At 41.5% G+C, this 13,422-nt stretch overlaps 1 protein-coding gene across 2 annotated transcripts in view; it reads right to left on the bottom strand.

Moving 5' to 3' along the window:
* Positions 1–12,042, bottom strand: part of LOC103715035 (DNA mismatch repair protein MSH6) — a 39,207-nt gene extending 27,165 nt beyond the window's left edge. The window contains exons 1-7 of one of the 2 annotated variants that reach the window (XM_039131691.1): positions 11,959–12,042; positions 7,162–7,230; positions 6,951–7,034; positions 6,489–6,686; positions 5,811–6,349; positions 5,603–5,732; positions 3,534–3,625 (exon numbers count right to left, since the gene is read on the bottom strand). In XM_039131691.1, the coding sequence (XP_038987619.1) occupies positions 3,534–3,625; positions 5,603–5,732; positions 5,811–6,349; positions 6,489–6,686; positions 6,951–7,034; positions 7,162–7,230; positions 11,959–12,006 (1,160 nt within the window). In that variant the 5' untranslated portion in view covers positions 12,007–12,042. Of the gene's footprint in view, positions 1–3,533; positions 3,626–5,602; positions 5,733–5,810; positions 6,350–6,488; positions 6,687–6,950; positions 7,035–7,161; positions 7,231–7,561; positions 7,858–11,958 lie in introns of those variants that run through there. The other variant, XM_039131690.1, reaches the window with a different exon arrangement.
* Between the last annotated feature and the right edge of the window lie 1,380 nt (positions 12,043–13,422).

The following is a 13,422-nucleotide window of genomic DNA, read 5'->3' as shown; positions in this document are numbered from 1 at the left end:
CATCGCATTTATTTCCAAAGCACTGGGCCACAAAAGAAAGCTTGGAGTACTTACGCACGGGAGCTACTCGCGGTCGTGCATGCCGTCAAAATTTGGAGACCATACCTACTAGGAAGGCGCTTCACCATCATCACCGACCAACAAGCCCTCCGGCATCTTCTCCAACAGAAAATCGTGACCCCGGAGCAACAAAAATTTCTGGTAAAGTTACTTGGCTTTGAGTATGACATTGTTTATCAACCAGAAAAAGAAAACAAGATGGCCGATGCACTCTCTCGCAAGGAAGGAAGTCCCTTGCTCGACGACACCCTTGAGGACAAGGGCATTCTCCAAAGAGGGGGGAATGTTAGACACCTCGCTCCGCCAAGCCAGAACAACGCCAGTTTGGCCGAGGCCAACCTCGGCCAAGACCAACGCCCGGGGCAGAACCTTTGCTTGGAGGCCAGCCAAGCTGTTGGCCGACCAAGCCAACCCCCAGCACAGCCCCGCGCAGGCCTTGCTCAGCACCTGCGCGAGGTTCGGCATCCACCCCAGCAGCGCGCGGCCAACCGCGCGCCCAGCCGGCCACAGCAGCGCGCGACCAACCGCGCGCCCAGACGCCCCATGGCACGCGCAGGGCACTGCGCGCGCCCATGGCCACCGCGCGCCCCGCGCGCCCCAGCAGCAGCATGCGCGCCCACCGGCCCGCGACGCTCAGTCCGCGCGCGCCAGACAGCCGCGCCCAGCGCTCCGCGCCCGCGCCAGACGGCCGCGCCCAGCGCCCCGCGCCCGCGCCCGACGGCCGCGCCCAGCATCCCTCGGCCGCACCCGCCTGGCACGGGCCCGCGCTCGGCGGCCACGCCCAGCGCCCGCCCGCGCCCGCGCCCGACGGCCGCGCCCAGCGCCCGCCGGCGCCCAGCCGCCGCGCCCGCCTGCGCCCAGCTGCCGCGCACCGCGCTCGCCTGCGCCCGCGTCCATCTGGCGCGCCCGAACCTCGCCGGACAGGAGGACGGCCAGTACTCAGCAAGGCCGCCTGCCCGTCCCTCGCCAGCACTTGGCGCCCGCGCAACATAGGTTGCACGCACGCCAAACATGGGCATGGACACGGGCGGCAACCAAGGGCACCAGCCCGCGCATGCGTCCATTGGCACGCATGCACAAGAAGAAGGAATTGGCTCGGCCAGCGCCGGCCCAATCAAGTACATCCCAGCCAAATCAGCCCAAGGACAGCGCAAGGGTTGAGCCCGACCGCAAGCGCATCGGAGCACAGGAACCCGCGCACATCAGGCCCGATGGCAAGCGCACGCCCGAGAGCCAAACAAGGCAGGTCCCGGTCAGCCCGGCCAAGAGCTCAGCGCGGGGACACATGGCAACCAACCGCGCGCAAAGCCAAACAAGGCAAGTCCCGGTCAGCCCGGCCAAGAGCACAGCGCGGGGACACTTGGCAACCACCCGCGCGCAAGGCCGCACAAGGAAAGCCAAAGCCCGGTCAGCCCAGCGCGCAGCCAAAGGACACATGGCAGCCATCAGCGCATGGGCGCAAACAAGGAAGGCTGTCACCAGATTGCGCCCGGCCTAAATCACCCAAGCAGAACACATGGCAAGCATCCCAGCCTTGGCGCCGGGCCAAACAAGGAAGGCGCACGCACAAGATCAAAGGAGGAGCCTGCGGGCTCTTCCATAGAGACCCGGCAGGAGAAGACACCAGCGGCCGAGATGCAACCGGCCAAGAGATGTGCGCACACAAGGAAGACACGCCAGCAATCCATGGCAACCACGGCGGACCCCGGCAGAATCCAAGCAAATCAGGCAGCGCAGCCCAGCCACCTGCACAACAACCAAATCAGGCCGAACAAGGGCAAGTGGCACGAGCAGCAAGCGACACGCGCACAAGCCCAGCCGAGGATCAATCTCAAGCGGCCAACACATTGAGGCACATGGTCGAAGGGAGCCAAAATTAGCCAAGACATTGACGGCCAAAGGAGGCAGCCAATCAACCTAGAGAAGAGTCCAAAAATAAGCCAAGGCACTCGGCCTATAGAAGGAGCCTTTAAGGCACTTTGGCAAAGCATCTTATCAATCATCTTTTCATTGAGTTTCTGCATAGAGTCAAGGGTTTCATTCCCTTTGTTTGTCGGCCGAAAGGCTTGGGCTAAGGTGGAGAACATCACTCCCCTTAGATTGTTTAGACGGCGCAAGGTTCCTTTCGGATCTCGCCAAGAGTCTTTGTAATTCGTTGCTTTTGGAATAGAGTCAATCTTCTTCAAACATAGCCCCATATTGTTGATTCTTTCCCAACGCCGGCAGCCAAGAGGCAAGCATACGGCTTGGATTCCACGGCAGCAAGAAGGAAGAGCGATACCCACAAGCAAGCCGGTCCCATCACACACAAGTTCTTCATCCCTTGGCGCAGGGTTTGGGACCGCAAAGCCCCGCGAGCCAACAGCGGGCCTGGGCACGCAGGGGCTTGGGCATGCGCGAGCACTGTGGCCGCGGGCACTGTAGCAGGCGAGGTTCGTTCTGCCGAACCTCGCCGCACTGTAGCTGGCTGCTGGCGGCCTGGCTGTGCATGGGCACTGTAGCTGGCGAGGTTCTTGCCCAAGAACCTCGCCGCACTGTAGCAAGCAAGGTTGGCTGCGGCAGGATTTGGCTGCGGCTTGGCTTCGGCGGGGCGGTGCGCGCGGCGGGTTCGGCCAAGGTTGGGCATGCTTGGCCAAGGCTTGGGCATGCATGGGCACATGTTTGGCTCGGCCGAGGTTGGGCGTGCTCGGCCGCATGAAGGGGCTTGGCCAAGGTTTTCCAAGCAAAGTAGTTGGCCTTGGCTTGACCCCCCGTTGGCCTCCTTGTGGTCCGATGGCCCTCTTTGGTTGGCATGGCTACTTTGGCCCTCGGTTGGTGTGCGATTGTTGCTCCTCTTGCGGCGTGGCTTGCAATGGTCCTCAACAAGAACGCGCGCCCGCTCACGATTCCCCGCGCAGGAACCGCGCCCGCGCGCGGTTTCCCGCACGGGGCACGGTGCCCATGCGGGCTGGGCGCGATTCCCCGTGCAGGAACCGTGCCGGCATGCGGTTTCCCGCGCGGGGCACCGTGCCCAAGCGGGCTGCCAGCCCGCGTGGGCCATTTAATGTAAATGCCACTCTGTGGCATTTGACGCATCCGCGGACGCGCGCGGACGCATTGTTTTTTTTTTATGTCCGTGCGCGTGGGGCCACGCGCGCAGCTCTGATTCGGTACCGGTTCCAAACCGATACCGAACCGGAACCGTACCGGTGCCAGTGCTCACCGGTATGCCGGTACGGTCGGTCCGGCGAACCTTGATCATCAGTCATATTATATATGTTACAATGATGTGCTCCCTATGCATGAAGAGTAGCTAATCTGAACTATGTAAAACATCCAAATGGAAAACATCACCAACAAAACAAATATTTCCATAATACAAATGATGGAAAGCACAGAACAAGGATATATGTAAATATGGCAACTGCCTCATTTATCAAAGATATTGTCAGAGGAAGTATGATAATTTCATATAGCCAGAGATCCAATGTTACCAGCTAGCAAAGAGGCGTGCAAGCAAACGTTCCATGTCTGGAAGCCTTGATAATTCTTTTCGAAATTCAAGCGCAAATGCAAGACCAACGCCCTGATATCCAAACTTAATGTTAATGACAGAAACTTTGAACACCTAGAAAATAATTACCATAACTGAAACAGCACAAAATAATGTGAATTTAAAGTTAAAGATATGGTTTACAGTGCATATTTGGATCAGAGTGTCTTAACCAGGTTGGACAAAGGTCCAAATCAGACCAAACCTACATGTAACTCATTATGAAGCATGAATTGATATTAGTGTATGCTGATCCTCACTTTCACTTTCATTAACCTTAGTTAAGTGAGACATCTGTAGTGAGGGTCATCTCAGACATCTTTCAGGCCATCAGTTCAGTCATACTGTATTTTATAAGAACTTTATGGATCTGCATAACCCATGCGATAAAGAATTTTTCCCTTCAACTTCATGTGTCCCTTCTTTTATCATGACATTACATGAGAACTATGAAATGACAGGAAGCTACAGCTTTGCATCTACATTTTTCTTTTTACATTTTTTTTTGTTGGGAAGACTAGAACATTGTTTTAAAAAGTGATTAAGATCTGATAATGATGAGATATATCTCTTAATATAAACATAGCATACTATATATTTATATTAGTCCACTGAAACTTTTTAAAAAATAGCATATAAAAATAAATATTAATAACACGAAATGAAAATTAAATTCTACAAGCATTTTCTTCACAGGATAAAAAAGAATAAATATCAACAGTAAGTACCCCTTTATCACTCTTTGTCATTTATTCTGAAGAGTTAATGTTTAATATTGTTATCTACCGCATTTATGAGTGGTTAAGAAGAAAATCAGTGTTTAATGTGATCATTAAGTTGGTTCAATACTACCGAGGAATTTTCTCAAAGACCCATGCCCCACCTCCATCCCACTTCATTACACCATTAAATAGGCCAAAATCAGAATCTCGGCTATGTGATCTTGAAAATTTGAGCAAGTCTTCAATGACCAAACTTTCTCCAGCTAAAAATTAAGATTTGTTAATTACATGTTTGCAAATTTCATATTCTACATTTAGTTTTAGCCAACTTCTTGGAGCCATGTAAAAAAGAATGAGCCATCATATTTCTGATTCAACCCACATACATGATAGTAATATCTGTCAAACTGCAAGATACATTCATTAAAAATGAAAATATGATAATAATAAATGATCAATCTACCAAAAGAGAATATATCTCTCAAAAAAGAACTACATCACTGAGTGAAGGTCCAACCCATGGAAATTTAAAAATATGGTCCCTCTAAAAGTGCATCCTACTAGTCAATTTCAATGATCCCACACACATAAAACAAACATGGGCGCATGCACACAATGACAGTCGTCATATACATGTTAAACAGATATGGCAACCACAGACAAATTATTCCAACTTAAACCTATAAATCTATAATGATGTCCAAGTGGCATTCTATTAATGCAGATGATGGTTGAAATTAGTAAAATGAAAAGATAAGCCCCAATTATCAGAAAAAAAGGATTCTGCAATTAAACCTACATGGAAAGCTCAAACTAGAGATGAAGTGATGAAGTCAGCATACTGTAACTATGATAACTAAAACCTTGTCAAACTTTAGAGTTTAGATAATTGCCATTATATACAAAGTAAAAGCAGCTTAGGTGAATAGAGAAAGATGTAGAACATCGAAATCAATCTAATCAGAGGTGTTTTGCTTAAAACAGCAGAATTAAATGGAAACTGTAAATTTCACATGTTTTTGAGCCTGAATTTTGCAGTAGTAGTAGGAGCACCACCATGTCCAATGACAGACATCCAAATATTATGGTGTATGCACAAATTAACTGGAAAATGGGCAACATATTGAAAATGCTAGGGGAAAACTATCGTTTTCTAATATAATCTTCCAAATGTGAATTATTAACATTATGGTATGCACAAATTAACTGGAAAATGAGCAACACTATGAAAATGCTCAGGAAAAAGCTATCTTTTTCTAATATTATCTTCCAAATGTGAATTACAAACCTTCATAGCTGCTATGGCATCTTGACGTTCTACAATTGACCTTGTATTATACAGTGGTCTAGCAAGCCATCGTTTAAGCAATCTTTTGCCAAATGCTGTCATGCAATGATCCAACTGTGCAAAGAGTGTCCTACAAGGAGGAAAATATCACATTAGTACGATAAGATTGCAAAGTAAACCTATGAAGTCTATTCAAAGTTGTAAGTACCCTGAGGGACCTCCATTTCTGTTATTCTCCAATATCTCTAGGTTCTCAAGTGCTGCTGCATCAAGTATCATATATGAATTCTGAATAGTGCTGAAAAACCCCGAGCATGGAAGTGGCTCAAATTTAGCACAGTTAAGCAATGTTTCATCCAGGAATGCCTGCCTTAAATAAAAAAGGCAGCCTCCAAAAGCAGAAAGGGCATACAATCCATCATCACCTGCACTCACCAGCTCAGCAAACACATATGGTAAGGCCAATGAATCACTCGCCGGATTCTCAAAATTAGCAGAAATGCTGTCATTTGCTGATGCTGGTAGCTTCCTTGATAGACTATAATATTTTCTGACCTCACCAATAGCTTTCTCAGCATCCCAAAATTCTGTAAAAGGAACCAAATCATTAACTAAAGGGTTTCTTGTATTGTTCCTCAAGACTCTCTCAGTTTCAGGACTGAGCACTTTAGAAGGCTTTATGATTTCGACAGGCCTTAGTTCAGATAATATTGAGCATAAGCAGTGGCGATCTGAATCATCTTCGAACTGTAACAAAAAAACAGAAAGAAGTTCGTATGATAAGAGAAGATATAGTACTGAAAAAATATAAACAATTATTCTTGAATTTGAATGGCAATGCATAACAGAGAGAAACAGAAATTCAAGGATCACTAAGTTCACAAACCTGTCCTATCATGAACTTGCTTGTGGAAACATCAACCACACAAAGACCTATAATTGTCTCTCCTTTCTTGTGGTTCTCAAAACATTGGCAATTTTCAGTAATTGACATTAGGTAAGAAGTGTCAGGATTTGCCAATAGTGACTCTCCATCAGTTAGTGTTCCTTTTGTGACCATAGCACATATTTCCCGTTTCACGACCTTGAAAAATAGAGAAATATCAGTAATTAACTTATTTAAATGTATAACACATAAAATTATAGTATACAGTTTCTAATCAAAAGAACAAAATGAGAAAAGAAGTGTGTAACATGCTAGAGGAACAACATAAATAGTTCATCAAACATATACAAAGTTGATCTAATTGATGTTGGCATTCACACTATCATTTCTTCCAGGACGTTCTTTTTCTTCTGTTTGGAGAATGTGAAACCAAGATACAGATCTCGTTAGGCATTACTGCACCTTATCTTTAGACCCCATCTCTTTACGACGAAGTTCAAGCTGCTCAGGTGTCTCTGTCTGTTCCACAACAAGAACCCGGTAACCCTACATTACCAAAGCATTCCAAAACAAACAAATTGTCAAAGATAGCACTCCACTCTCAAGACTTCCAACAAAGCATAAGTAAAAAAAACACGAAAATGAAGTAAACTAGTTTGATATGCAAAAGCACCTTTCTAGCCAATTTCTCCAAATTCATCGCAAAATTCTTTTCAGGAAACCCACAATGAGGCTGTTCTCCCTGAAAAGTACAAGTAATTCGCCAGAAGTTATATGAGAACCAAAAGAGTTTTATCTGTGTTAAAAGGGAAGTAGTAACAAAAATAACACTTCAAAGACAGCCAAAATATTTGAAATATGAAAAGGAAATCTTCTTTCCTTGAATTAAAGTATCATAAAAACACAAATTCCAAGCAAGAAAAATGGTAAAAAAAAGAAAAATTGCAGCAAATATAGTCAATCCAGTTCATATATAACTATGGATTTAAACATCAACACAATGGATAGGAAGTGCAGACAGATTGCTAAAGTGACATGCACGACCATAATAGTTAACTATCCTTAACATATACCTGGACATAAAAGCCCATGCTGGAGCTTCTTCTACATTTTGCAGCTTTTGTAGGATTTGTATATCTCATTTGTTACCATCAAAACAACCATGATCCATATCTCACCATGGCATCCATCATAAGTTGTACAAAACAAGAAGATTGGGTTAGGGCTAACAAGTAAATTTTTCTTCCTTTCTATAAGATTCCAAATCAAAAGTGAATGCCGCTTCCTCGAACAATGTGATAATAATAATTGCTTTTTTAGTTAATGTGAATCAATGTATTATTAACATTGTTTAATAGGATTCAGCAAACTAATCAAGTTGAGACTTCGCAACCACTGAAGGAGTAAGTGGCAATGTACAAATCACTACAAAAATATAGTTATAAAGATGGTAGACAAGGTGGATTAATGGAGGCGGTTAACATTTGCAGAGAGGTTAACATTTGCAGATTTATCTGCAGTAGGAACTAAAAAAGACTTGTAGGACATCATCAAGAATGAAAACTAGGACATATGTAGTTGTATTCAAAAAGGAAGTGATTTTCCAAGCCAAAAAGAAAATCAGGAGCCCAAATGGTCCAAATCAAAATCAGACATCATCAAGAAAATCCCAATACAAGTCACAGGAAGATCAGCTGAACTGCTGAAGTGATAGGAAGCTTCAAGGGCATGGCAATACTGGTGTTATAAAATGGCTGAATGGAAAAAAGAGGGCAATTCAAGTTCGTATGCATGAGGTGCAAAAGACCAAGGCTTAGTGAATAAAATCCCAAAAGCAACCATGTCTGGAAAGAGATATGATGATTGCAAATGCCTTTCCAAGAATAAGCCAATCGTAAATGTATAAAGCTATGTTTAGGCCTAAAATAGCCATGATAAGCAGAGAAAAAATAAAGAACCCCAAGAAAAGCATAAGTAAATGACTATTTAACATTTTGGGTCAAGAAAGGGTTATCAGAAATTAAGCATGAACCGAAGCAGTAGAAAACTAAGCTTTAAGCGTTGAGACATTTACAAAAGATCTAAGGTCTAGGAGGGTCTAATGAAACAAATGCAAGGCCCAACTCAACCTTTGGAACTAAACAAACATGGGTAACAATCAGAGGAGTAGGATGAGGAGGATCTAGTCTTGGAAGAAAGCATTGTTTGTCATAACTAAGGTTTAAATTTTCAGCCGAGATGGACCGGTTTCATCCCAAAATGGTTGGAAATTGATTGATTTTCAATTTCACTTGATTTTGGCCAGTTTCACCAGGTTCAACCGAAACCAGTTGAAAGTCTCATATTTTACACTTTTATTTGTCCACTATTTAAATGCTTCAAATTTTTAAATATGTATCCAATAATTTATCTAAATTATAATTTTAAACAGTTAAGTGTCTAACTGTTAATCATTATTGGCTTGTTCTCTAGCTTATTCCTCAACATCCTACAATCCTATTGTTCTTGCATCAAATAGTGATTTTATCACTAATCACTTCGTTTGGTACTTGGTCATGGGAAGAAAAGAAGGTTGGGGGGCTGAGAGATTTCATTTTGAAGCTTCATTCTTTCACTTTGCTGTGAATTGGGAGGGAATTCCGCAGGGGGAAGGAGGTACTATTCACATCACTCAATGTTCCCCACCTGACCATTTTCCTTGGTAACTAGGCTACTAGGAGAGAATGAACACTTCATCCCTCTCCTACCCTAAGAGTGAAAGGAAGCAAGAGAAGTTGAACTGAGGAAGCTCTTCTCCCAAATCCTAGTCTCCCACCGTTCAACAACAGTGACACAGCTCCAGATCGAGTAAACTATATTGCCAACCATAATATTAAGAGGCAAACAGGGAAGATCTCATGGTTATTGATATGATTCTTTTTCTTTAAATGATTTCTTTAAGAAATAAAACAACTTATGATTTTTGAAACCAGCTTCTAAAACAGCTATAGCATGATTCTTTTTAGAAACAACATGAAATAGCAACATAAAATTGTTTTTCATTTAGATGAGGATGTCTTGTGTAGATGGGTCATGGGTTATTGAGTTTAGAAAAAAGTTTATTACAATGCAAAAATTAGAGTATACATGGGAAAATCACAAAAAATAAAGAAAATTGTAAAGTACACAACAAAAGAGGATAATTACATAAACCCCCTTAAGATTTACGTTTATTATGCTTACACCCAATAGTTTGTAAAACCTACAGTTACACCCACTTAAATTAACGGCATTAGTGAACGTTTACCTCATATGAAAACTTGAAATTGCCCTTGGCTGGGGAAGACGATGCACATGTTTTCTTGTGTCCTTGGGGTGGTAGTTATGTCACTTAAGGTTATTCTAGTTATTTTTTATTTTTTTTTGACATGGTATTTGAGTCCTATTTAAGGTTAATAGTTTGACCAACATTCTGTTAAGTTATGGATCGAGGTATTGAATAAAAATATACCTCAAGGGAGTAAGCGTAGGTTTTCAAACTATTGGATGTAGGTGTAATTTACCCCTAATCTTAGGAGAGTGTGTAATTTACTCTAACAAAAATTAGAAGCCATTGAAAGAAATTACATAAATTAGATAAATGTTAGAAAATATAGAAATTGCAAAAACTAGAAAGGAGCAAAAAAAAATAAAATCAAATAAAAGATGTATAACATTACAAAAAATAATAAAAGAGTACAAAGATACAGAGAATTATAAAAACTCAAAAGAAGTGAAGAAATTATGAAAAAGTAGATAAAAGGTGTAGAAAAAATAGATAGAAGTGTAGAAAAATTAGGAAAAAAAGAACAAGGGCCTAGTAAACTACATAAATTAGATAAGTGCTCAAGTTTGGCCTTTTGAGGCCGCTCTCCTCTTAGCTCAAATCCTCACTTAGATATGGTAATCTCTTCCCCCTACATTCTTTTTTTCTCACCATTTTTTTTTGGTTGAAAATCAAGAAAATAAGAAAAAATCATGCCAAAATTTTTCCATCTAGCATAGACTTAACTACATAAAGGGGAGATTTTTCATCTAGCATAGACTTATCTAATTTTTGCCAAAACTTCTTCTTTTTTATATCTTCTCTTTCTGGAAAACATAAAGGCAACCTCCACCCGTAACCAAGTCTCGGATTTATATTGGTTTCATACCAATTACAAACTGAATGCACCAATTTACAAGCACCTAGGCTTCTATAACCATCCCAACATCCAGCCTCTCACCAACCCAATCCCAAGACAGACCGAGATCTATTGGGCCTTAAATCCATGCTTTCAATACAAAATAAATACTTTGTACAACTTTATTTTTACTGATTAAATGATCCAAATATATTATCCTATTCCATATAATTCTTGCTTTCATAAGACCATTATACAAGTTATACTTCATTTACAAGTATCATCCAAACCTCTTAGAATGCTTCCATCTAGTCTGTTGAACAACAGAAATACCTTTCCCAAAGAACCATGAAACCATTCACTTTCAATATCAATTAGGTAAAGTTTCATCTTGCAATCCATCATAATGATTAACAACGAAGTTTATCCCATTTATATTAACTCAGCACTAAGGATTTGGTCATGGGATTGTCCATCAAAATTGAAGTACTCTGTGCCTAATATCCCTCTCTAAATATTTGTAAATTCCTACAAAGATCTCTTTGGACAAGAGGAGTGTGCCATAAGAACCATATTCTTGTTATATAATTAAGAAGCTGCAAGAATCAGAGAGAAGGGGGTGGCAGGGAAGAGCTTCTTCTGAGGGAATATGTTTCATCTCTGGCACATATCCAAAACTCAAGAATTTCTAAGAAGAAAACTTCTTTCTCCAAAAAACAAATAAAGCTAGCATCATTAAATATCTTAGAAAAATATCAATGAACCTGATTAGTTTTGTACAGTCACACTTGTAACAGCCTAACAGGTCTTTTTAAAAATAAAAATAAAAATTTAAAAATCCCAACACTGCCTTTTATGTAAAGCCTATAAAGAGAACAAAAAAACAAAAAAAAAAAATCTATGGAGACGGACTGGGCTTTCGCATTCTCAAGTAAACTTTTATCCATTATTTTAAAGTTTGATTTATATGCTTTTTACTAGTTTATTTTAGGTATTCAACAATGAGACTCTAAGTTCATAGTTAACTAGATACCTGACCAAGGCACAATCTGTCTAGACATATTAAGTCTCATCTGTCTAGAAAACTGGCATCTGCCTAGAGTAATTATCTGATCATATCATGAAGATTACATGTTGTTTGCTGACAACTGAAAAAAACAAAATAAATGCACCTTTTTGTCTAAATATCTAAAATAACAAAGCACCAAATTAAGTTGTATTTCAAACCATTGTGAAAGCTAATAACCAAAGCAAATTTACCTAAAAATTGCAGTTGTAAACATTCATATATAAATCAAAAATAAGCATGAATGAGTGAGAATATCTACCTTCATATATTGCAAATCAAGCTCCCTCACTCCAATATGTGCATCCATTTCAAACACTCATAAAACTTTCCCATCTATTAAAAAAAGTATGTAAATCTTTCAATTCAACTGATTATATCAAGGTGCCTAAGCATGTAAATATATTGAACTGACTCATAGGAGTGTAGTTGTACCTGAAAAACAAGACCTTATCCATATGCTTTGACTTGAACTCCCACCATTGCCTCTACAGACCAAAGATGCCAGCTAATATTGGGAAAAAATACAGCAAAAAAAACTTTAACCACCAGCCTATAGAATATAAGGAATCACCCACCTGTCCTCCTGACAGACTCCTCAAGAATTCTGGGGGCAAGTACAGAGTTTTTGGATCATAATCCTGCATCGCCAGGCCACCTCCCATGAGCATCTTCCGCCCTCTAGGACAAAAGGAAAAGAAAGTAGCAGAACCCATTCAGGAAGAAATCTTGAGGTAAGAAATTAAGGTTAGCCTACCATCATTATGCTAAGCCTTTCTATAAATTTATGCTTAATATGCCTCCAACAAAACATGCTAAGAGGATTGGAGTGATCCTTGACATGAGATAAATTTCCATGATAATAAGTTATTCAACTAAGCTTTCCAGCTAATATCAGATTGTTCTTTTAAGTGCTTAAATGTCTCTCTTTTTTTATAAGTTTCAGATGGTACATCCCTCCATGAAGATTCAAACCCAGCCCACTTTCCGTGACAGTTGATCTTACCGCTTTTGCCATCTAACTATTGTATAAAGGCCGTGGAAACAGGAAAGCTTGAGGAAGCATTTGGAAATGAGAAACAGGATACGTTGATCCCTAGAGTTTTAACCAAATGTGCAACAACATTATATGCATTTCCACAATACTATGCTTAAAGATAATTGTCAGCACCAGATACCCATATAATCACATCCAAGTTCTTAACCATTTATTTAGTTCCTTTTCTACCTGCAGTTCCTTACCCAAGATAAAACCATATTCAGACCGGATTTTGAGAAATTAGAAGTTCCTTGCTTAAATTAAATTCATACGGTCCCATTAAACGAACTGGATGAAAATGTTTAATAGTTTTCATCTCATGAAACTATTTATGGAGATTTATCAATCCAATACACATCTGCATAGTGATTACGAGTACTTTGACAATCAAGTAGCATTGTAATATGAGTATTATTAGATTTTTTTTTTTTTGCTAAGGCAGGTATTTCATACATTACACGTACAAATACACCCAATAAAGTCAGAAAACAAAAGATCGCGGAGTGCCCGAGGCAACTCCGCCCTCCTAGCCCACATGGTGCTTCCAACATGGTTGGCTACATAGGCAGCCACCCAATCCGCAGCCCCCGTTGGCCTCTCTAAATACATGTTGGGCCTGGAAGCCCCTCCATCCCTTCACCATTATCCAGATGTCTTGAAGCAAGGGGTGATCCAAACCAGCACCTC

This window comes from Phoenix dactylifera, chromosome 11, assembly GCF_009389715.1.
Source record: "Phoenix dactylifera cultivar Barhee BC4 chromosome 11, palm_55x_up_171113_PBpolish2nd_filt_p, whole genome shotgun sequence".
Lineage (NCBI taxonomy): Eukaryota > Viridiplantae > Streptophyta > Magnoliopsida > Arecales > Arecaceae > Phoenix > Phoenix dactylifera.
The sequence above is the reverse complement of the archived record's forward strand: the minus strand, read 5'-3'. Positions and strand labels throughout refer to the sequence as shown.